At 35.9% G+C, this 23965-nt stretch overlaps 1 protein-coding gene across 14 annotated transcripts in view; it reads left to right on the forward strand.

Moving 5' to 3' along the window:
* Nucleotides 1-23965, forward strand: part of CASK (calcium/calmodulin dependent serine protein kinase) — a 223562-nt gene that overhangs the window by 32817 nt on the left and 166780 nt on the right. For all 14 annotated transcript variants that reach the window (XM_074904895.1, XM_074904924.1, XM_074904905.1 and 11 more), the window contains exon 2: nucleotides 22152-22264. In XM_074904895.1, coding sequence (XP_074760996.1) covers nucleotides 22152-22264 — 113 coding nt within the window. The remainder of the gene's footprint in view (nucleotides 1-22151; nucleotides 22265-23965) is intronic.

Consider the following 23965-nt stretch of genomic DNA (forward strand, 5'->3'; position numbering starts at 1 on the left):
TCAGGGAAGTTGGACCAGATGACTTCCACAGGTACTTTCCAAACTGTAAAATACATTTTACAGTTGATTTGCGGAAAAAAAGACTGTACAACTCGAATAGAGTTATAAAGCAGGTATGTTTACTCTGGCGCCGGGGTGCAAGAGTATCTCTCCACAAGGCTTGCACACCCACCACACATTTTATAGAGTGCAGATATCCATATTCATTGGATTACATAACACAAACATACATACACATGAGTAAGGCTGGGTTAGTTAGAAAGGCTGATGTCAACAGTTTATGTTATCTTTGCACCTGCACGTTGCCTCCTGGGGGACGTCTCCGGGGGGGGGTGTCTTTGGGAGGAAGGCTTATAGTCTTTCTCACTTTGTTTTTTTCCCTGGAGCATGCACAGATTCTTTTGGCCAATTTCTTGAATAACAAGAGTGTTTTTTCAGACGCTTTACGTTCTATCTTATCTAAGAGAACCAATAGAACTTCTACCATTCATATATGGCTATCTTTACTCATTAGCAAAATTCCAACTAGTTAGAGCCACCTGTTACTCAAGGACAAAAGTATATTTTGCTGAACATTGTAATCCTCGGTAGATTTTCACAGTGAACTGCTTTGTTTTGATGAACACAGTAGTCCTTGGTAAAATTCCACAGAACAGTCTGGGCAAGCAGGATTCTTAGCAATATTTAAAAAATACTATAATTTGCTATAAATAAGTAAATAAGTTGCTAAGCAGTTTTCTATAAGTAAATAAGTCTCAAAACAAGTAATCATTTCTCTGTATCACAGTTAAAAAGCAAATGTGTAAGCAAATGTTGAAAATGCAGGTGGTCTGAAATTTGTGGGAAGTAACACTGTATCACTGGATCGTTTTAAATAGTTGCTTTTGCTTTAAAAGAAGGTTTTTGTGGAGATAATTTAGGAAAGCTATTTAGTTGGTATTATATATTGAAAGAATGACCAAATGCTTCTCAAAATTATTTTCCTTTTTGTTACATTTGCTGTGTGACTTGCAAGATTATTTCAGGTAGGTGTTATGCCTAAAATAACCTCTGAATTTGCATGACTACAGAAGTGAAGTGTGAGTGACCTAACTGAGAATGAATACATGTTTTGGAGAGCTTTTTTAATGATCATCTGATTGAATACTAAAGCATATTAAGATTTCATTACTATTTCAGTAGCTGTTTGTAAGAACAGCAAAAAGGCTTTGTTTCAGGTCTTGTGTTGTGTGATTCTCAACTATTTTAAAAATAGTTTTGAATGATAGGTTAATTCTTTGCATATAAACTTTAGGCAAAAGTGAATTAGCTTTTGACAGAAAAGAAGTCATGGAATGTCAATTTTGCTTTTATACAGTTAACAATCTTAGCTTCACTTTCATAATTAAGTTTCTGGCTGATGTAATTTTAGTGATAGCAGTGGCTGTGATTTTGTGTAAAATAGAAGAGTGTCAGTATGAAAGAGAAGCCAAACCTGTTTTGTAAATAGGATTCTTCAAATGTTTTTAAGACCTGTCTGGTTCTGCTAACAAACTTATGTCCTTTAACTTTGACAAGCACTCAAGTTATGCTTTTTTTTTTTTTTAAAGCTGAAGTAACATCTGTTTCTGAAAGAGATGATCCTTTTCCAGTGACCAGAAGAGAACTGAAAACCAGCTCATCTAAGCCCAGTTTTTTGCAATGGATTGTTTCTCACTAGATACATTTCTTACCTGTCTCACTTCTGTGGCCACACAGCTGCCAATGCTAATACAAAGAACCTGGCAGAAGTGCATGCCTGGAAGGACAGGATATCCTCATTTGATGACTACCTATTTAATGGTTCATCTTAAAGCAGTCATCAAGCTGGAGTCCAGGTGGCAGCTGGAGTCACTTTTGGCAGCTCTCCAACTTTTCTGCTCTTGAAAAAGGTTCAGAGGTGCAGTAGAGCACAGGAAAGACTCATTGAAGTCTGGCCAAAATAGTCTGCTTGTGTGTAAATGAGGTGTGTACTTGTCTAGCATGGAAAGCTGTCCACTTGTGCTGCAAATTCATCTTAAGTACTAGGCTCTTCTAATTAGTGTCATTTGTTTTTCACCCAATGTGGTACCTAAATTACATTTAAATTACAGTAAGGCATGAATTAAAATGTTTATACCTTTTAGTAAGCTTGTGTTCTGATGCAGTGAGGGCAGGGAATATGCTTTCAAATAAAATGCAAGCAGTTATGATCTCTATTTTAGGTGCAAAGAAGCAGTTTGAACTCTAACATGTACAAAATTGTTAAATACTACAACATAGAGTGTATTTTTTAGTCTTGATAAATACCATAGTACCAAGTCATGCATAAGCATTACATTCTCAGCTTTGCTAATTACATATCCAGGAATAACCTTTTTTTGTAATTTCTGGAGAGCTAATTGGTTAAATATGCTTTGGCCATACATTATTTTATTAATATTTAGGCTACGTTTGCTAAAATTCTGAACAGTGCTTGCGAAAGCCACTTGTCAGCAGCAGAAGAGAGATGGTTGTGGAGACAAGGTAGTGATAACAGCTGCAGATATGTGCAGAATCTGAAACTTAAATTCAGAAATTTTTAAAAAAAATGTTCACACTTATGTGTGAAAATAAATTTCTTACAGGTAATGTAGTTCAGTACTTGTGTCTTAAAACACCAGAGGCAACACAGAACTGATTGAAGTTCTCCAGAGAGGAACTGGATATCCTGCAGGTGTTAATTTTTTTTGAACTTGTTGATAATTGTTTGAACTGTGAAGATTTGCAACTTCATCAGGGGTTTTTTTAACCCTTGTTGCTTGGCAGAGCTATGAATACAAGTGTAGCAGAGACAGTTGGTAAAGGAGGAGAACAGTTATGTGCTAGAAAATTTGATTTTCACAGCCAGCTTGAATCTTACAAATTGTTCCTGCCTTAAGGAAATGTCCTTGCCCTGTTGCAATACTTATGTATGGGACTGGGGTGAAGAACTGTCAAACCTACTGTATAGGCAGAGATTCAGTATGCCCAGCATTTTATTATAAATCCCCCATTCTCTGTTTGGCAGAACAGTTATAGAAGGGGGTTGGAGGCCTCTGACAGCTATTAGTTATAACTGTTAGGCTGCTGATCGTACACTCTATCTGATTCATAAGCTGCTCTCTGGTTGCTCTTGGGAAGGAAGGTTGCTGGGGAAGCAGCCAGTCTTGAAAGACTTCTATTCAGATACAGTGTGAATGTTTTTGCACCTTAGATAGAATTGTGCAGACTATTCAACTTTGTCATTCAGTCACAGTTGTAATGTTCAACCACTTTAGTGTGACCTATGTTGATCATAAAATACAAAGAAAGATGATTTGTGTAAGTCAAGCAGTCAGTTTAAAATTGAAAATGATGGATTTTCAGGAACTGTAGTGGATAACCTGTGACTAATGTTTTTCCGATTTTTTTCACTTTGTGTTTAGCTTTTATGGATAACTTTTTTATTATGTTACAAATAGGTAGAATATACAGGAAAAAACATATACTGAAACTTTGGCTCTTGCTAATAGGAAGCACCTCCATTAATAAGGTAACAGTCAATTACTGAAGGATTCTAAAGATTTCTAGAGAATATGGTAGTTTTGAGTGCTGCAAGGTGGGTAACAGAAGAAGTGTCATAGTTCTGTCGAACTTTATGACCACACAGAGAAGAATAATTTTAAGAGCTTGCTATGAAGTTCTCCTAATATGAAGATGATCTGATTAGATTCTAATCTGTTGCTTTGTAGGGAACACTATTTGTTTTCATAGCTTTCCACATAACTTTTCCAAACAGTAGAAGAGCAGAACACTGAGAAAAGGAGCATCATCCATTTGTATTCTCTTTTTTTGGTAAATTTGAGATATCCATATTTCTTTCCCAGTATACATGAAAACATAGGAGCTAGCTTTTTCTCTGTTGTTATCACAGGAATGCTTAAATTCCAAATGGAAAACTCCATAAACTGCTGTTGTCTTCCCCTAAAGTGGTCTTGTCTGCTCTCAATAGAGCAATTGGAAACTAATTTGAGCATATTATGATGTGGCTTTTAAAACGTTTGGGGTGTTTTAGAGAAATTCTGCTCTTCTATATAATATTGGTAAATAAAAAATTTTTATAGCTCTACCTTTCATTCATGCCTTCTGAAGAATCGAGAGGTGAAGGAGCAGTGTTCCCTGTGATTTTCTTCTGTAATAGATATCAAGGTTTTACCTGGGGAGAGAGAACGTGAATACTAGATATCATTGCATACCTGCAGTGTGTCCTTGTGAATATGTGTATGTATCAGCATAGAAACATAACTAATATTCAAAGCCTTTAGCACACCTTTTCTGTAAGAACTTCAGAAATGAGACTTCTGCAATACTTGGATAATTTATTTATTTATTTTTTAAATCTTGCCTATGGATTTAAATTAACTATCAGCTGTTGAAAATAGTCTGTATTCTAAATATATTCTGCTGTTTCATTTCTGCTGTCTATAGAGGAACTACTTTTTTTAACAAATTCTGTGCTTAGTGTTCCTAGATAAAGGATCTGATGCACAACATGAAAATATTGATTAAAATATTTGTGTAGGATTGTCTTTTGTAAGATAGTGATCTGCAGCTAAACCTTTTTCAATAGATGGCAAAAATGGATAGGGAGACAGAGGAGATGGGGCATAACTGCATTCTAACCAAAAATCCAAATCTGTGCTTGACTAAAATCCAATAAATAAAGTCTTTATTATAAATCATGAATATAGACTTCACAAAACTGTAATGGGCTCCTTCTGTTGTTTAGCTTGCAATTTGTAGAAGTGGAGTTTTTCGTGTGCTAAAAACAGTTCTTCATGAGAATTAACACAGCAGTAATTGCCAGGAGGAATGGTAAATTTCAGTAATGCACAGAGTTTACAGTTTTATTGAAATTTAATTTTTTTAACTTTCCTGAAGAAACAAGATTTCTATCCTTGTTTTTCTATTTGTACTAATGCGCAGATCTTAGCTAATGGGCGAAAAGAATAAAGAACATAGGACAGCTTATGAAAGAGGTTTTATCAGTTGACAAGCTGATGAGGTATCAAAGTCAGTCTTGCTGAATTGGTTTTTGCTGTTCTGTGAAGCTAATTCTTGAGGTGCTTCATAGACATGAGCACTTTTCTGTCTTTTTAGCAAACTAAGATATGTGTTGAATTTTGCTCAGCTACAACTTTTACACGGTGGATTAAACTGTTGTCTGATCAGTGACTGATAAATGCTTCTGAACATTGTTAAATTTAATACCAGGTCTTAAATTATTGGGGTTTTGCCTCATCGTTGACTCATTACAAAAGATGTTGCTGTGCTGGTGTGCTACAGTAATTAAAATACGTAACTTTAAGGTAGTGAAAATTTATACCTCAGACATGTGCATTTTATCCAAGGGTGGATAGAACTGAAAACTTAAAATTTATAATGATGCTTTTATCAGGCTTTTTTTTTCAGAATAAAATAATCTGTTAACTTTCTCTAATGACCATGAGTTAGCTTGCATAGGTGGGCTTTGCAGAATAAGAATTCCAGTAGAATTAAATATAGAAGAATGATTTAAGCTATTTAATGATGCCTTATTAATGCAGTCTCAGATACACTTAATTTTCAGAGAAGAAAACTAGATTTCAAAAGTGTTTGCAAAAGATTTGACTTGAACATAGATTGGACTTGCTTTGGGATATTGCATTTTAACTCTGTGTGTGTACATATACGTGAGGGAGGTTTGTGTGTGCACGCGCATGTATATACATCGTGTATATCTGTGCCAATTTGTATTAGTAATGTACTCATTCAACTACCTCAGCTGAAACTCCATGGAAAGTCTAGATCCAGATTGAATATTTCCTTGAAACTGCAGTTATTTTGAGTGTGTTTTGAAGATTATAGCAGTTTTACTAGAGAATTGGGTATATGAATTTGTCATGGTATGCAGGAATCGCTGCTCTAAATACATTGCCACTTATTCATTTCAATGTGAAACTTAGTTTAGTACTATTGGCCAATAAAGTTTCTGTCTGCAGGGGTACTGCTGAGCTTTTCATGAAGCTGTAATTTGTTAGACAAATTTCGTACACAAATATATATTTATCTGGGGATGCCACAGACACTAAAGTAAGTTGGAAAATAAAATATACCACTAAATTATGAGCAAAACTCTTATTCTGACAGTTATCTGAACAAGTAGATTTTTGTATCTAAATGACTAAATACAAGCCAGCCTGATTAAAATTCCCTCATAATTCTGGTATTTCAAGAGCTACTTTCTGACATCAGTTATTTCTTTTCTTGCTCTGGATTTGCCATCATTGTTTGATTTTTATGCCTAGCCAGGTGTGCTGGTAAGCTACAATAAGTATCTCTCCTGCTCTTATTTCTGTGCTAAGATTTAAGGTTAGGATACTACTTTTTGCCTTGCTCCTTCATTTTGGGATCCTGATTTCCACTATCTCATGGTCTTGCAGCAAAGGCTGCCCTCAGTCTTTGAATTCTTTCCTGTTTGTAAGTGTGAGGTTTAAACAGAGCATCTCCCCTCATTGGTTCCTCACCCACCTGTGTCAGGAAGTTTACCATCAGTGTACTCCAGAAACCTTCTGGATTGCATGCACCCTGCTGCTTTGTCCCTCCAGCAGAGGTGGGGTATTTAAAGTCCACCATGAGGACCAGGGCCTGTAAACAAGAGGCTTCTTCCAGTTCTCTGAAAAATACCTAATCTGCTTCATGAAACAGAACCTTCTGGAGGACATGTCAAAACATATGGAAGCCAAGGAGGTCCTTAGAGACAGCCAACACGGCTTTACCAAGGGCAAGTTGTGTGTGACTAATCTACTGGCCTTCTATGATGGAGTGACTGCATCGGCAGACGAGGGAAAAGCTACAGATGGCATCTACCTACACTTCTGTAAGGCCTTTGATACAGTCCCTCACAACATTCTTGAAGGCTCCAGGGAGACTTTATTGCAGTCTTTCAATATATGAAGGGGGCTTATAAGAAAGATGGAGAGATACTTTTTACTAAGGCCTGTAGTGACAGGAGAAGGGGCAATGGTTTTAAATAGAAAGAATGTAGGTTTAGAGTAGATACAAGGAAGAAATTCTTTACAGTGAGGGTGGTGAGACACTGGGACAAGTTGCCCACAGAAGTGGATATCCCATTACTGGAGGTGTTGAAGTTCAGGTTGGATGGGGCTTTGAGCAACCTGACCCTAGTGGAAGGTATCCTTACCCATGGCAGGGGTGTGGACTTAGATGATCTTTAAAAGTCCTTTCCAACCCAAACCATTCTATGATTCGACATTTTCCTGACTAGACAGTCTGTAGCAGACACCCACTACAATGTCTCCCATATTGGTTGTATGCTAATCCTGGCCCACAGTCTCTCATCTGGCTCCTCGTCAGTCCTAAGGCAGAGCTCCATACATAAAGCTGCTCTCTTACATAAAGAGCAGCTCCCCTTACTGTGCCATCCTGTCCTTTCTAAAGCTTTGTACCCATCCATTGCAGCACTTCAGTTGTGTGAGCCATCCCACCATGGTTTTGTGAACCCAATGAGACTGTAGCCCTCCACCTGCACACAGACGTCTGACTCTTCATGTTAAGTGTCCCCCATACAGTGTGAGTTATTATATAGGCGTTTCAGAAAGGCACCTAGTTGTAACTTCCCAGAAGAGGTGTTAGAACTGTCCCTGTGCTGTCCTGTAGGTGCTTCCTTATTTATTAAGCTTGAAATTGGTCATGACAAGGTCTCTGCTGTCCATATCACTCTGCTCACTTTGGTCCTTGTCTCCTTCCCCAGTCATTCCTTGTATAAAGTTCTCCTTCACTGGGATAACCACCCTGTTAGCAAAAATACCTTTTGCCCTCCTTGGACAGAACCTGTCACTTCCTAACAGTTCTTGATCTTCAAAGAGAATCCCATGCTCCTAAAAGCCAAATGAGTCCTAGTTTCCAACTTCAGCTGCATAACCAGTTGCCCAGTTAGTATGACTCTAAAACTGCTGGATGGATGTTTGAAGGAAATTAATAGAATCATAACCTTTCATTGAAGTTTTGGGGATTGTTTTTGGTTGGGATTTGATTTTCACTTGTACATGTTTCACCCAAAGTATTGGCTGTGGGGTATTTATATTTTTACATCTTTACAATTAGAGTTATACCGTCATTTGAAAACCCTGCCAACAGGAAGTTGCTTTCTGTGGTTTAGCGATACTCTATGTATTCTGTGGTCTACAGCATTTCTCTTTTTCTCTCTTTTTAAAGAGAAGTATAATGGAAGAAAAATGAGTATGATAATTTGATTTCTTCTTCCCATTTCTCTCTCCCTTATCCTCAACTGTCAGCACTTTCTCCTCATTCACTTTTTCATAAACGTTGCCTTTCTTAGCGGTTAACTTCTGGTTCTGTTGTTCATAGCTTTAATTCATCTAAAAATATGGTTAGACTTAAATTTACAATTAAATTTCTAGTATAAAGCAGGAGGGTTCTATGGTAGGATACTGTAGCACCTGTTCATATGTTTAGTCCAAAAGCAATTGGCAGTTTTAAATCCTAGTTTTGTTCAAATCTGTAACCTCACTGTTTGAATACTTGGGATTCTTCATAACTCCAAGAAAGTGTCATCATTCAAACCACAGTAGTAGCTAAATTCTCTATTTCTGACTTTTTTTTTATTATTAAAAAAAAAGACAGGAAAGTTGGTGTGGACATGTGCTTACTCCTCCATGTGTATGTATAGCCTAGAACAAAACTGGAAGCTGCATTTCTACTGCTGGGCTCCTTTCTGGTGACAGCAGTAGCAGCTGCCACCAGCTACTTGTGGCAGCCAAGCAAGCTAAGCTTGGGAATGCCTCAGATAAGAAACTTGCTGCTGCCTACTGAAGTCTCCTAATTATTTTTTAGGACTTCTACCACTGTCATTAGATTATTTTTATTTTTTTTTTCTTTTAAGAACATCAGTGAACAGATGGTTTGGTGTTTTGAGACAGCAATTTAGGGAATTACTTTGATTCCATGGTCCAAAGCAGGGACCACAGCTTTTATCACTGTGGTTGAAATCACTTAATTTGATTTGAATTTAGAGTAACATAACTGAAAGATTACTTCAACTTTTTGCCTTTTGGTGTGAGAAGGTGTGGGGTCTTTCAGTGTCTGTACCTCACGTAGTCATGCAGAGATGGAGTCAGTGCTCTGATTCCTGCTAATTTCATAGTTTCAGAAGTGATTTGTTATTTTGCTTTTTTTTTAAAAAGCTGTACTAAAAACCTTGTCCTTTCCTGGCAGGTTGCAAGCACTCCTGTGCTATCTTCACATTGGTACTGGCACAAACTTCAGCACAACTGTGTTTCAGAGTTGACTAGAAAATTGATCCAAGCAGCTTTTCCTTTTTTTGTAATAAAAAAAAAAGGAAAATCTGTAGCTTTTAAAAGTAAAAGCTGACATTTAGTTTCAGGTTGTTAACAGTTCTATTAAATGTTTAGCAATTTAAAAAGTAATGTTGTGGATTTTTTAATAAATTGTGAAATGATCATACGTTATGCTGTATGTGTATTAATAATTGTCTTGTAGGTGATTATAGTTTATGTAGGAAGATTTGTCCTGTAGTTAATATGAGATATTTTGTATGATAGGGTCTTTTTAATGACAAGATCATGCTAGGGAGAGACCTTTAAATTAACATGTGAAGAGGAGTTGAATTTAAAATTCACCAACAATTGTTTTACAGGCAGCTAGCATCTCATGTTTAAATACTTAGGGTATTTGTTACTTTTACAAACAACAGTGGTGAATTTTCCTACTGTACTTCTATAACTATATACCTTCCAGATACTTAGTAAGGTGAATAACCCTATTTAATTTTAAAGGTTTTTCTTGTAGCTGCATTAGCTTTTTCCAAGACACCTTTAGTTACTGAAGTTTGTGAGAGAGGTGACATTTCTAAATAAACTGCTAGAAAGTAACTTGTTTAAAGTTTAGAAAAAGGCTGAACTTGTACAAATGGTATAGACTAGCATTTTTTCTCATAGACATATCTAGGCTGTTGAAATGCAATCTGTGCTTAAAAATGAAAAAAACCCAAAACCACACCCAGACTTTGAACAGTAGTTCATATGCATTAAATGTATAAAAATACAAGGAACTACTGTTCAGAAATGTAACAGATCCACATGGAAGAGAGAAACTAAAATTTCTTATCTTCTGTGTCAGATTTTTCATTCCAGCACATTGTTGGAAATTTCTGATTTCAAGAGGCCAGAATTCATTCATTTCTCACCTGGAGAGAGAATTCAACAACCTTCTATAAATATCATAACCAGGAACTTTTTTCCCAATGTTCAGCTGAATGTTCTCAGTAAATCCCATAATCCTTCCATAATTTAAAATGTTATGAATCACCCTAAAGGCTGATGATTTGAGTCATAAATTCGATTTCTGAAATACCAGAAGTATTCTAACATCTTTAAAAGAAAACCTCAAGTATTTATGTTTTCCTTTACTTCATACATGATCTTGATGACAACTTACGAAATTTAATGCTAATCTGCATACTTTTGAGACACACAAGACAGACTTTCTTTTCAGGATACTTTTCATTTTCCTAACACATGAAGGTGTTTGGCAGTTCAGAGGCCAGACTCCTGTAAGAAGTACAGGAAGCTGTCTGTCTGGATCAAGATTCTTTGGATAATTCAGCTTTACTAATCAGTGCCAAACCAGATAACTTTCTCACTTAAAAAATTGGTCTCTCCAGCTGACTTCAGCAACTTCTATTTATTGGTTCCAAAGGGTCTTGTGAATTGGTTTACACACAGAAATATCCTTCAGGCTATGATTTTAAGTGACAGCTAAACTGAACGGAGATATTTTTTTTTAATTTATTTTTTTAAAAAAGCAAAATTTAAATACTGAGCAATTTTGATTGAACTGATTACCAGAGTTGGGTATTGGTTTTGTGGGAGATACTGATTTCTAGTATGTGTGTGTATTTTTAAACATTGTTTGGTTTGGCCATTGCTATCTTTCAAGTTTGAGAGTTAACTCTTGTGTAGTGGTAACAAAATAAATGGGAGTTTTGTTGTTAGTTAGATATGGGAAAGAAAGAGGTCCTCAAAGAATTTTTGCATATATTACAGTATAAAGGTGATACATTTTCACTTTTGAGGAACTGTCATATGTTATCACAGACATAATAACAGTATTTAAATAAGGTTATTTCCATAAAATATGTTAAGTTTCTTCTCTATTTTTTTAGTAGCTCAATGCAAATTAAGTGTACCTTTCTCCATTGCCATAACGTGTAGGAAACTTCTAATTTTTTTATGCAGTGGTGTTAGGGCAGTTGAATTAGTGGCAGTGTATTTCAGGTAATAAGAAAACCCCTTCTATCAGTCAGATCTCCTAGTGCTTCCCTCTTGTAGTGTGGCTTACTGGTTTCTTTAAAACAAACAAGAAGATTACAGTGTGATAAATGTCAAGTATTCTGTATTGGACTAAAGAAATTAAAGCGGGGCATTCAGATAGGGAATAGTGAAAAAAGTGAAGGTTTATTATTGGTCAGTTTTGGATTAGTTGACTGTCAGGTTATAAAAAAACACACACTCAGTTGGGCTATACTGGTTAAACTATGCTTTTTTTGGATGTAACATTTGAGGAAAATTACTACAGAGGAGGATCTGGACATCATCCAGAAAGGAAGAAAACCCAAGGACTTTAGTAGTGGAAATTATGAACTTCTAAATATGGAATCCATCATTTGAGAATGGAAAAACTAGTAACAGGCTTTGAGATAGGTTAAGGCTGGTTGGTTGGAAACAATCGAGGAGAAAAATGCAGCTATATTAGGTGGCTACATGATGTGCACATTGAGAAGGCAAGTACAGGATTGTAGCAGGCATAATACTTCCAGCAGAGAAGAAAGCATTGTTAGCATTGTGCAAACTTTTGGGAAGATCTCACAGTTCTGGTTGCTTTTGTTAAGAAAAATTAAAACTGGAACAGACACAGGGAAGAGATTCTGAAATGAGAGAGCCCATCATAAAAAAAACCTACATTTTGTTAGGTTTGGCAAAATCTGTGAGAGAGAGAAGAGGAAGCAGTATGTAAGCTCAGTTTTGTTAGCAGGACTAATAGATATAAAGTAGGCATTAATATTCTTAAATTGGAAGTTTTAAATAGAACCATATTGCAGGAGGGAGAGGTGATGTAGGGAGCCGTTAATGCATGTAAGTTCACCCGAAGGTGTAAGCTCATGAAGGAATTTTTAGCAACAGTGGTTGCTGACATATTCCCATTCTTCTTTCTCATCTTGCTCTGTGCTATATGTTATTGAAAACACTTGTAGTTGCAAGACAAACTATGCACAGTGGAGCCAGCTGTATGTGTACTTACCTAAGACACTCAGTTGGATGAGTTCCTTTGCTTCATTGCATGAGTGTGTGTATGCTATATTAGTGCAGGTCCTACAGGTGGCTGTAGGACTGGGTGAAAAATCATTGTGGTCTGAGACTAGATTCACTTCTAGCAACAGTGCTGCTGAAGCACCCCCTGTATCTATCTCAGCCGTTTGTTCCTGGTTTTGGCTGTCTTGACACAGCTCTTTGCGTAGCTGTGCTTTAAGCCAGTTCAAGCAACTACTCTGGATTGTAACACAGTGAAAAAAGGGAAGAGTGGTTTGTGAGGGGTATTTGGGTGGTTTTTATTTCTTCTTTGATATGGTTCAGTGTAACCATGCCAAAGCTGTTCCAGGACAACACAATAGTTAGAAGGGTTGCTGGTTTGACCAGTCTTCTGCTGCTGAAGAAATGCTGGTGAAGCCACAGCCTGAGATGGAACAAGGCTGTTTTAACCTTTTTATCCCATTCATATATTATCTGAATGGTAAGAGAAGAGTAATGACCATTGTCTCTAGCTGATGAGACTGAATATACTCTACAACCTTTCTCTATTCTTTTGGAGGCAAAGCTGTTATTTTTGATATAATTCCTTTTGTTCCTGTGATTGAAGTGCTCTTTTAAACACATTGTTCGTTCTTGCTGCTTTTTTTCTCATTGTTGAATGATTTCATATCTAATGTAGTTTTATAATTTTTTTTCCAGATTTCCTTCACTGCTTCCTGATCTTGTGCACTAGGTCTTTCTTCACAAAAAGAAAGAGGCAAAAGATTTGGTCAGATATTAAAGGAGTCTGTTAGTAGAGCAGCATCATTTTTTCTGAACTCTTTTGAACTGATGCTCTTGATTCAACTGCTGGTGTGTTGTATTTTTCTGTGAAGTGTTACAGAATGTTAGAGCATAAAAATAAAATCTTGGGTGTTTTGATTCCATGCTTCTATTGCAGTATTTCCAGTGGGAATTCATCAGTGAACAAAGCTCTCCTCGTTTCCCCCCCTCTCTTGTTCAAGAAGTATGTTTTGTGCTTTGATTACCAGTCTCCACCTGCCCGACATCACTTCTTTCCTGAGATGTAGATTCTCACCTACCTTAAGGCGATCCAGAGAGAGGAGAGTCCTATCTGTCATCAGTTTCTTATGTTCTTTACTGATGAAGGGACAGGATGTTTCATCTCAGCTTAACAAACCAATTTTCATTCTTCTTTCTCGCCAACAGTTAAAAAAAGGGCACCATTTACTGAGACCTTATTTATATCTCAGTTAAGAGAGTGTCTCATAATTTACCTGTGTATGCGTAATACATCCATGCCTTAGAAATAATATTTTGTTCCTTCTTTCATCTGTCTGGAAATGGGACATGTAATCAGTTACTTTCTTGAAGAGTGAGGCTTCTAGCATGGCATTTTAGTCCTATGTACTGATTTAGGAAAATGAAAATAGTGTCCAAAGTGTCTAAACTAGCAGCAAAAGCAAATTAGTGAATTATCAAGACAGAAATGAGCTAAGAATGGAATCCATAGAGCTAAGAGCCTGAACTCTTTAAGAAGACTATTTAGGAGTTATTTGATTTTGAGGTCTTGACCCTTCTCTTCCAAATGACCTTTAATGAGTTGAAAAATAGGACATAAAGGAAGACCTGAGGACAGGCTCTTGAAAGAGCTGTTCTGTGTCAATAGGTGTAGCTTCTATTTAAAACAGTCATCATACTTCAGTATCATCCAAACATGAATGTGAAATGATATGCTGTAATCTTCTGTATGTATCATGTGGCCCTTCTTGTGGAAACATTCGCCTTGGAAAGCCACCCAGCAGCTGATGTCTGGTCTTGTTCCAAAAAGCTTATATGTCTTAATATATTATATTTACTATTACTATACTTGCTATGGCTGCAGCTTTTAAACCCTTTTAAGACCATGAAACCTATTACTACAATAATTATTGAAAATAGAATTTGCTTATCTGTGTGCTGAGGTGTATAATTATTTGTAAATGCTTGTTTTCAGCGAGTGTGATAGTTTCTGCTGTTTTCTTTAAAAAGAAAAAAACCCAACATGGTAGTATAATTTTTGATAGCAACAAGTAGATGTTCTGACAAAATTTATTAAGCATGTCCCTTTAGAGGTACCCTCCAGCCTGAATTCTTCTATGAGTCTATGACCAAAATGGGAGAATTTACAAGGATAAAGTTGGTGGTAACAGGTAATTATGGAATTCCAAAAATAGAGGATGTTGTACTATATGTGAACATAAAAAATATTTTCTGAATAGTTTGCATGGGAAGAATGTTGTTCATTACTGGTGCTAAAATTTTTAGTTCATGGTAATAGAATAGAGAATTTAGTGAGCATCATATCTCAGATGTTTTTCCTTTCTCATCTCCTCAATATCCTAGACAGTCAATATAAAATAAGTTGTTTACAGACTACAGATACATTAAAGATATTTCTACATATCAGCATCTATTTATAGCATATATATGCATGAGATTTGCTAGATAGATACCTCATATATTAAAATATATAATGATAAATTCATTTTTGCTTTTTTGCTTAATAAGAAGATAAATCAGGCCACAAACATAATTTTTGTTGGTAGAGATTACAAATCAGTTAAGGACAGCTTATCCCACTTGGAGACTGGAGATAGGAAAGACAGGATAGCAGAAGAGATCACTTTTTGCCAGTGTTTTGATTTTCTAGTGACAAAAACAAGTTTCTGAATTATACAAGAAAATCTTAAAATTGAAAGTAAATATTTTTTCAGTATGTTGCATAAATTCTAAGCATACCCTAAGGTTTTTTTGGGTCATGCTTTCCTTTCATGAGAACTGGAGTGGCTACTCCTTCTGTAGTTTCCTGTGGAAGGAAAGAAATAGTTAAGAAAAAAGAAAGCGAAAAAAGGCTGGAAGCTCTTCCTGTCCACTCTCTTTTTCTCTGGGGTAGCTCTGCCAATGTTTTGGTACTGAACATAATTATGTGGTGAACTTTTCAATTTTAGGTTTCATTTCCTCCCTTTGCATGTCAGCTAAGGCTTTGAGGAGGGCTGAAAAAGTGGGTTCTTATAACACCGGAATGAGGAGGACGCTGCCAGAAGGGCAGTAGTTTCAAAGGAGGAGCATGACTGGGTTTGTGGTCCACACTGGTAGCCACTGCTTCTGCCTGGAGTTGCACTGAGCTCTACCATAGAAAGAATGAGTGATAAGGGCACTCTGGATGTCTCATGCTCCTGTGGTGCATTGCATTGATATGACCATGCTTTTTAAAGCATGTTTCCCCACCCTTACCCCCCATCAGGTATTTCTACATTGAATAACCAAAGTTTAAATTACTCTTCCCCCTCCCAAAAGTGTTTTCCCTGAAGTTTTTGTTCCCATATAAAAAAGTTTGCTTAAGCCTTCAACACTAATTTCTTATAAAGCATGTTTTATCACTTAGCTAATATTTTAAAAATTCTTTAAATGCTATTATTTGAAAAATACCTGTCACTTCCAAATCTTTTCTTCAGTTTCAGTTTTTGAATGACCTGTTTCAAATACTACCATTTTACTCAGTAGCCTTTCTCCATTCATTTAATTATTTACAGAATCATTAGAAAAGAAAATCTACATTGTGCTCAAACATTATATACTTTCCAAAGGTGTTTAAGTCGCATAAAAATTATCATGAAGGTGAAGGAAGACTTGTGATTTGTGGAGGGGTTTTTTCCTACCTTTGAACCACAGCTTTGGTACTCTGTATATTCTTTTTTCTGTTCAATTAATATTAGAAAGTATGTATTTATATTGGGCTGAGATCCAGTGAACTGCTAGGTCTTGTGCTTTGTTCTTTCTATGTTTTATCCTAAAGCTGAGTTAAAACACAGGCTTGGTTTTGAACATCTGAACTGTTGAAGCATACTTGTGATAGAAATGTTGCTGCTTGGGAACTCAGTCTTGTGACCTGTGCTGGGATACCTAATTTTCTAAAATAGTTTCAGGTCTTCAACCCAAATGTTCTTCTGTGCCACAGTCATAATAATGCAGTACTTTAAATTTTCCTTTGCAAATAAAATAAAAAATGACTACCCAACATTGCCACTGATGGCTTTTTAAATGTGGATGCCCTCTAATCCAATGTGCTAGTTCACAGAGAGGTTCAATCACTGTTTAACTTGCAGTTCCATGTGCAAATGAGCCGATACAGTGACTAAGTGCAGCTTTAATTTCTCTTAGAAATACTTAATTTTTAAAAGAGGTTCACTTCAATCAAAGGGAAAATTAAAGAACAAGTATATATTATAAATTACGTGGATGAGTGAAAAGGGAAAGAGATTTATCTCTTTAAAATGTGGTTGCAATTTGCTTTCTTTCCAACAATTTTCGTCAACTTGGATACAGTTGTTTTGGAAGTATTAGCCACATTAGTGCAAAGCAGTGTTGTCATCTGCTTAGGTAAGCAAATGCATAGCCTTTAAATGAAAAAAAAAAAAAAGTCTGGGTATATATGTCTTTTCTTATGTGACTTTATCCATATACATTTATGCTATCTTATCGCAATAAAGTGACATCATCCCTTTTAGGAAACATTGATCTTCCATTTAAAATGTTGAGTGAAGGTAAGTTTTTAAGACCTGTATTTCATGTTCTTAATAGTTAGGCCCCGTTAAATAAGGAAAAGGAATTGAAGGCCTCTTCTAAATGAAAGCTCATTTTAAAAGGAGCGCTCTGCTCATTGGAAGAGAGATTGTTCACTGTAGTTGGTTTTACTGCCAAATATTCGACTTGTGCTTCTATTTTTTCTAAAAAACTTAAGTTACTGAAACTGAATTTAAGAGCCAAAATGCATTGTTTTACATTACGTTCCTCAAAAAATTGTGACTTGCTTGGGAGAGATGTTGAGCAAATTCTTGGTGATTTGATATGTAAACTGATATGACTTAAAATCTCAAGTTTTGGGTTTCTGAAGCATAGGGGTTCAGAACGTGTCTTTGTAGCATCCATCAGTAGGAACTCCATTACCACAGGTTAGTTCAGTTAATGCGAGACACGGGAAGGAAACAAGCTGTAGTTATTAGTTGTAGATATTTGTGCTTGTTAGGAATCAACAAGGTATATTTTAATCACAACCAGTTCTCATTCTTGCGTACCAACATGGATTGAAGGAAAGACAGATAAACTAACAAGATTCTAGTATTAAAAAATAAAGTTTGCAAAATATTGGCTTATGGTCTTTATCCTTGAAGTCCTAATGACATACACCAAGTAAAATAATTTAAATTGAAGATGATAAAAAAGACTGATGGTCTGAAATTTCTAGGATTTTATTCTTATTCAAGTGTTGTATTCCTGAAGGAGAGAATAATTAATTTATTTTCTTCAAGTTTGTGTCTGGCTGATTTAAAATTAACTGTTCTTTTCTAGACAGTAAAGCTGATCACCAGAAAATAGTTTCAGTAGGATTAAGGTTACATGAGGACCTGCCCTGCTTCCTTGAAATTTTGGAAGCATGAAAAGAACTGATTATGAGGCACCTCTTCAGCATTCCTATCCACTTTTTCATGGCCTATGTGTAATCCACATCCTCCTTCATAATGTATTGTAATACTTGAATTTCCATCTGCAGTAGACAGCAAAAATCAGCATGCATCCCAACTTCAGTTTAAGAAAATACATGTTGCTTTTTGGTATACATTGCAGGTGGGACTCAAGGCATTGCAGGTGTTGGAATGTGCTGTTGCCAGTGTTGTCAAAATATCAGTGAAAAAATCATCTGTCCTTACTACTTGTGTATTTTAATGATTCTCATACTTGGAGCTACTGTAGTCTGCGCATGCTAACTGCAGTGAAAGATTTTGAAAGCTTGCAGGGAGGTTGGAGGATGTGTCTGAAACGAAATATTTGCATATCTCAGCAGGTCTGTTGAGGGTAGCACAGAGAAATGAAATCTAAAACGCATTACATTATAATTTTCGTTTATATGGCTGTGACAAGGTGAAGTTTTATTACGGAAATTAACTCTGTTCCTCTGTTTTACTCAACAAATAAGTAGTCTGATCTATCTATAACAGTTTTGATGATCTGTATCTAGCATTACAGTAGTTGTTTGCCTTATCTACATCACCTGTGTATTTTAGATCTGTGTAATTTGAGCTGCAGGGTTAGTAAAATGAACCATAGAAATTGTCATTTAGTGAGAAGTGATATGTTTCCCCAGTAGCAGACACAACTGTTGAGTAGCTCCTTGTCTCATCTGAGAGATGAAATATAGTCCTTTTCATGACTAAGAGTGTGATTTTAGTGCTGAGACTGAGGGTGGCCTGAAAGATTTCTGTTACTTCCAAAGAAGGATTGAAACTACTGTGTAAGGAAGCACGGTTTTTTGTTTTTTGACTCAGATTAGACAGTGTCACCATGGGCTATTATAACATTATTTGCAAAATTGCTGCATGTCATTGCAGCTTTGAGGAAAAAGTCAAAAAGCTAACTGCAACCAGAAGTTATTTAAAAGTTTGTTACTTGTCACATGGAAGTGATGGCATCTGCTTAACTGATGAGGACACCTCTCGTGAGTGTTTAAAATTTGCCAAAAACTGGAGAATTCACTTACTGTGCTGCTACTGTCATGGAATGTATTCATCTAATGTATTATCATAAGATATACTATTTTAAGGCTGTTTGTAGCTTGAATATGAGAGAGCTAGTTTTGAAAAACACAGAATCACAGTCATCTAGGTTGGAAAAGACCTTGTAGATCATCCAGTCCAACCATTAACTTAACACTGACCATTATCAACTACACCATATCCCTCAGCACTATGTCAGTGTGACTCTTAAACACCTCCAGGGATCGGGACTCCACCACTGCCCTGGGCAGCCCATTCCAGTAGCTAACAGCTGCAAATCTGAGGCTTGTAAATAGCTGAAACCTCAGGTTGTGTTTAAAAATTTTTTCTTTTTTATTTCTATATGAAAGTCTAAATTAGTCTATTTTTTAAATAGAATGAGTTAATTGTGGGCATCACTGAACTCTTGTCTTCTGTGCTTTACAGCACCTTTGGTTTACCTAAGAGTTGGGGCATTCCTCATTCTAAATAGAGAAGGCTCTGTTAAAATCATTGCTAAGTCTCAATATGGCCATCAAGGTTGAGACTGTATGGATGTCTCCTGTACCCTCTCTGTTACAGAACTGAATAAAGTGCTTAATTTTTTTGTCCCAGACTTAATATGCAGGAAGAAAATTGCTCAAGTTAGGATTCTAAATTAATGCATAATGGAAAGACAAAAGAAGTCAAGGTTACAAGAGAGAAAGGTAGGGGCGACCGCAAGTCTGATCCCTCTTGGAGTTGCAGTTTGTATGTTCCTTTTTCATTTATGATTCCTCCAACTGTCTCTCCTTGTCTGCTCAAAGTATGTACACATATTCAGGTGGTTGGGCAAGCTGTCCAGCCCAGACTTGAAGGAACCATCAAATCTAGAAGTAGCTTGGTCAACAGCAATAAATATTTATTTATATTCATTGAATTTATGTGAACAGAAGTCAAGGGTCTACTATAAATAAGGATATGGTTTTGTCAGGCTTCTCTACACTCTAGTGATCTACCATTCTGTATCACATTACGTTAAAAGCATTATTTAATGTCTTCAGAAAAGCTTTGTCTGGGGAAAAAAAAACTGAGAATAAAAAGAAAAAGGATCATTTTAATGAAATACATTTAGTTTATAGTAATTTATGGCAATTAGGAATGAAAATTAGTATTGCCGGTTTTATTCCAAAGTTTATGTTTTGAAATGTTTTTAAATTATCATAATTTAAATGTGTTAATATTATTTTAAAGCAATTTTACTTTGACAGATGCTAAAAGAGTAAGCAGAGACTTGGGTAAGAAAGTAATACTGATCTATATAAAATGGGTCTTTTTAATAGAAGATTACCTTTTGAAATGTGGGGAGAGGATCCCAAGTTAATAGCTGTAGCCCTTCCACTGCCAAATGAAGTCCATTGAGACTTTTGCATTTACAGATGTAAGTGGATTTCTATCTATTAGGCTTAACTGAACATCTTTTTAAAAATATCTGTGGTTAACTGTTGGTGGAAGACCAGATACTGAATAATAGTGGGGTGTGAATTCAGAGGAGAAAATAGACATCAGTATGGGGGAATTCATTATATGTTAGGAGCAAGGAAAGAAGAAAAAAATCCACGTGTCTTCTTGTATAGCTAGTTCTGTTTGAAAACATCAGCACAATTTATGTATGTAGCTGTGCTAATAAATATTTTCCATGTTTGTGAATGTTTAGACTGTGATTTGTTGACTGGTTTTGGTGTTCATGTTCAGGGTCAGAAATGACCATATTTCAAGAAAACTTTGCAAGTACGTTGTTTAAAGAGTACGAAAATTGGATTTTAGCTATGGGAGTACAGATTTGGTAGTGTGATCAATTACATACTTTGAATCATCTGATATGTAAAGGAATACTAAAGCCAGATATTTAAAGGCTTGTAAGTGCCCTCAGAGGAACATTTCTCCCTTTTCAAGGAACTTTTTATTTTAAGAATTGTGTTGCTTTGCAATCTGATTGCCCAGGAACCTCTAAACTAATTTCCAGTTCACTGCTTGAATGGAAAAATTTGTCTTTTAAGCTATATTTAAGCATTTATTTCACTCAGCAGGTCAATGTTCACTTAATAGATGAACTTCTTATGGCTCTTTCCATCCTCAAATTTTCCCTTACAACTTTTTGAGAAGGCTTTAGAATGAATTTCTTTAGAACTAGTCATTAAATAAGTAGCAGTAAAAAAAGGATTAATTTGCCACAACTCTTCCAGTCTTGAAACAATCCTATTCTGTTTTCATAATCAGTGTTTCATGTTTGAAAGCTTGACCTACTGTAATGATCTAATTGTTTTGTTTGTTGTTAACATTGGAAGGAAGATTCCATATTTTAAGTCAAGGCACCAAAAACTTAAATCATTACTAAAAGAAGTTTCCAAAAATTCATATTGGTGGTGATGGTTTTTAAAAGGTTGCCAATGTTCTTACTCATGTTTTGGCAAATGTAATTTCAATTTTGAAAAATAACTAGCTTTTTATTAGTTGAGTGTAATACTAACATCTGACTGAACTGATTTTAAAAAATCTTTTTATCTATAAATTTTGTGGCTGTTCTTTAAGTGACATAGCTGAGATGATATTATAAGCTTTTGTGGAATTTTGAATTGTAATGTAGGTTGTTTATATTTAATGATGTCAAATAAGTTCAAAATAAACCTAGTTTTTGTAAAACAAACAAAGAAATAAAACTAAACATCATGACTCAACAGTTCTGTTACTCTTATCGTTGTTTTGAAGGAATAGCCTTTCAAATAGTAATTTCTAAGCTCTTGTTTAGGACTGAAAGCAAGAATTTCTCACCTCTATTTTTTCTTTTTTCCCTATTTGGATTATGCATCAAAATAAAGTCCACATAAAATTTAGTAACAATGTCAGTATATTACACAAGCTTTCTAAGAATATAGCCTTTTTAAAGTGGCAGAATAAGAGAATATGTCTTTAATATAGGAAAATGAAAAGCTAACTTGGTATTCTTTACACTCATATGTAGTTAAAATTATTGATTTTATATTTAATGGGCAGCAAGGATGAGAGGTATAAGCTTCTGTGTAAATACTACGCTTGAATGTTGGAATCCAAACTTTGTTTAGAAATAGTATTGTAGCTCAACACATAAGAGAATGGGTTATTTATTGCTGTTTTCTGTGTTTGTGTGTTTCAGGGGTCCATTCAGTGTTGTGCGGCGATGTATCAACAGGGAAACAGGGCAACAGTTTGCTGTAAAGATTGTCGATGTAGCAAAATTCACTTCAAGTCCTGGATTAAGCACAGAAGGTAAGAATGAACAATTAAGCAAATTCTAAAGAGACAGGTTTTTTGATTGGTCAACCTTTTCTGTATTTGCTTGCTTTGTAAGATCTTTTCTGGTTTATATTTTGTAGAAGTTATAAAGCAAGGTCTTAAGTCTCAATTTTAATTTGATTTAACTTAGTCGTTGTTGGCTTGCATTTGCAGCCTGGGTCTAAAGAAAAGGCTTGGGACTATACTAAGATGTTTTGGTTTTTCAGTTTCACTTGTGTTATATTGATATAGTTATAATTCAACCTAGCAGGTCATTGAGTTAACAGATCATAAACACTTTCTAGATTTAATGTGGTTTTGTGTTGTGGATTGTTGTTGGGGTTTTTTTGTTGTTGGGGGTTTTTTTAAGGTTTTGAATTGTTAGGTATTAAATTTGTAATATTAAGACACATAAGATGTATAAGTGAATGTGGAGTAAGTTCTTAACTGTCCGTAAGAATCTGAGCCTTTTTTTCCAAAATCATTCTATCTTGTGTACTCTTTATTTGGTTTTTCCTCTGTGGTTTGGGGGTTTTTTGGGCTTATTTCTGATATGGCATTCCTTAAACACACTGATGGGGAGCCATGGTGGTGGCAGTTGCATACAGTAAATACTGTACAATAAAGGTAACTTACCTGGGAGGAAGCTGTATTTGTAAATTGTGTTAAAGTGTAAGCTGGAATGGAATGGTAAGATTAATTCTTTGGACCATTCTTTACTGTAGGCTTTTGCCCTCAGCAAGACCATTTTGGCCTTGAAGGTTAACTTTGTACAACTTTCCACCTCCAGTCTTTCTTTGGGGCACAGGAGCAGGAGAACAGGATGTTCTGCATGCAAGGGAGCTGATGACAAATCCTTCTATTAATTTCATATACATGTAGAGTGCTGAGAAGTAAAGGGCTGAATATGCCTCCACACTTATGATTAAATCTAAAAAGTCTGGGGTTTTGAGTGCTTTTGCATAAGTACCCATGTGGGATGATGTGTGTTTATGGGTAAGAACTTTATACTTGTCAGCAGAGCAGTATACTCTTGTGGCAAAAGCAGCCAACTGCATAGTAGACTCTTACAAAAGTGTAGCCAGCAAGTCAAAGGAAGTGATTATTCTATTTTATTCCTTGCAAGACCACATCTGGAGCACTGTGTGCAGTCTTGGGTTCCCCAGTGCAATGAAAAACAATGATGTACTGGTGTGAGCCCAGCAGAGATGGACTAAGAGAACTGGGTTTATCTAGCCTTAAGAAGAGAAGCTAAGGTGAGACTTAAGTGCTGTCTTCAACTACTTAATAGAAGGGTAGCCAAACTCTTCATACAGTCACACAGTGAAAAGACAAGAGGCCATGCGGACAAGTTCCAACATGGAAAAATCCAATTAGAGGCAAGAAAAACAAATTCACTCTGTGAGTGGCAAAACTCTGCTATAGGTTGCACAGAGATTGTGGAGAGCATCCTTGGAGGTGCTCAGAACTGGGCTGCACAAGGTCCTGAGCTGTCTGATCTACTTTGACCTGCTTTGAGCAAGAGTTTGGACTAGATATGACCTCCAGATGTTCCTTCCAGCCTACGTGATTCTGTGGTATTAGTAGCAACAGTCTACATGTAATCTGTGGGGAAATATACTTTTAATACTATTTAGCAATAAGATTTAGGTTTAACAGTACTATGCTTAAAAAAGAGTTAAATTAAAACTGTAT

This window comes from Athene noctua, chromosome 1 (assembly GCF_965140245.1).
Source record: "Athene noctua chromosome 1, bAthNoc1.hap1.1, whole genome shotgun sequence".
In the NCBI taxonomy this organism is placed as follows: domain Eukaryota; kingdom Metazoa; phylum Chordata; class Aves; order Strigiformes; family Strigidae; genus Athene; species Athene noctua.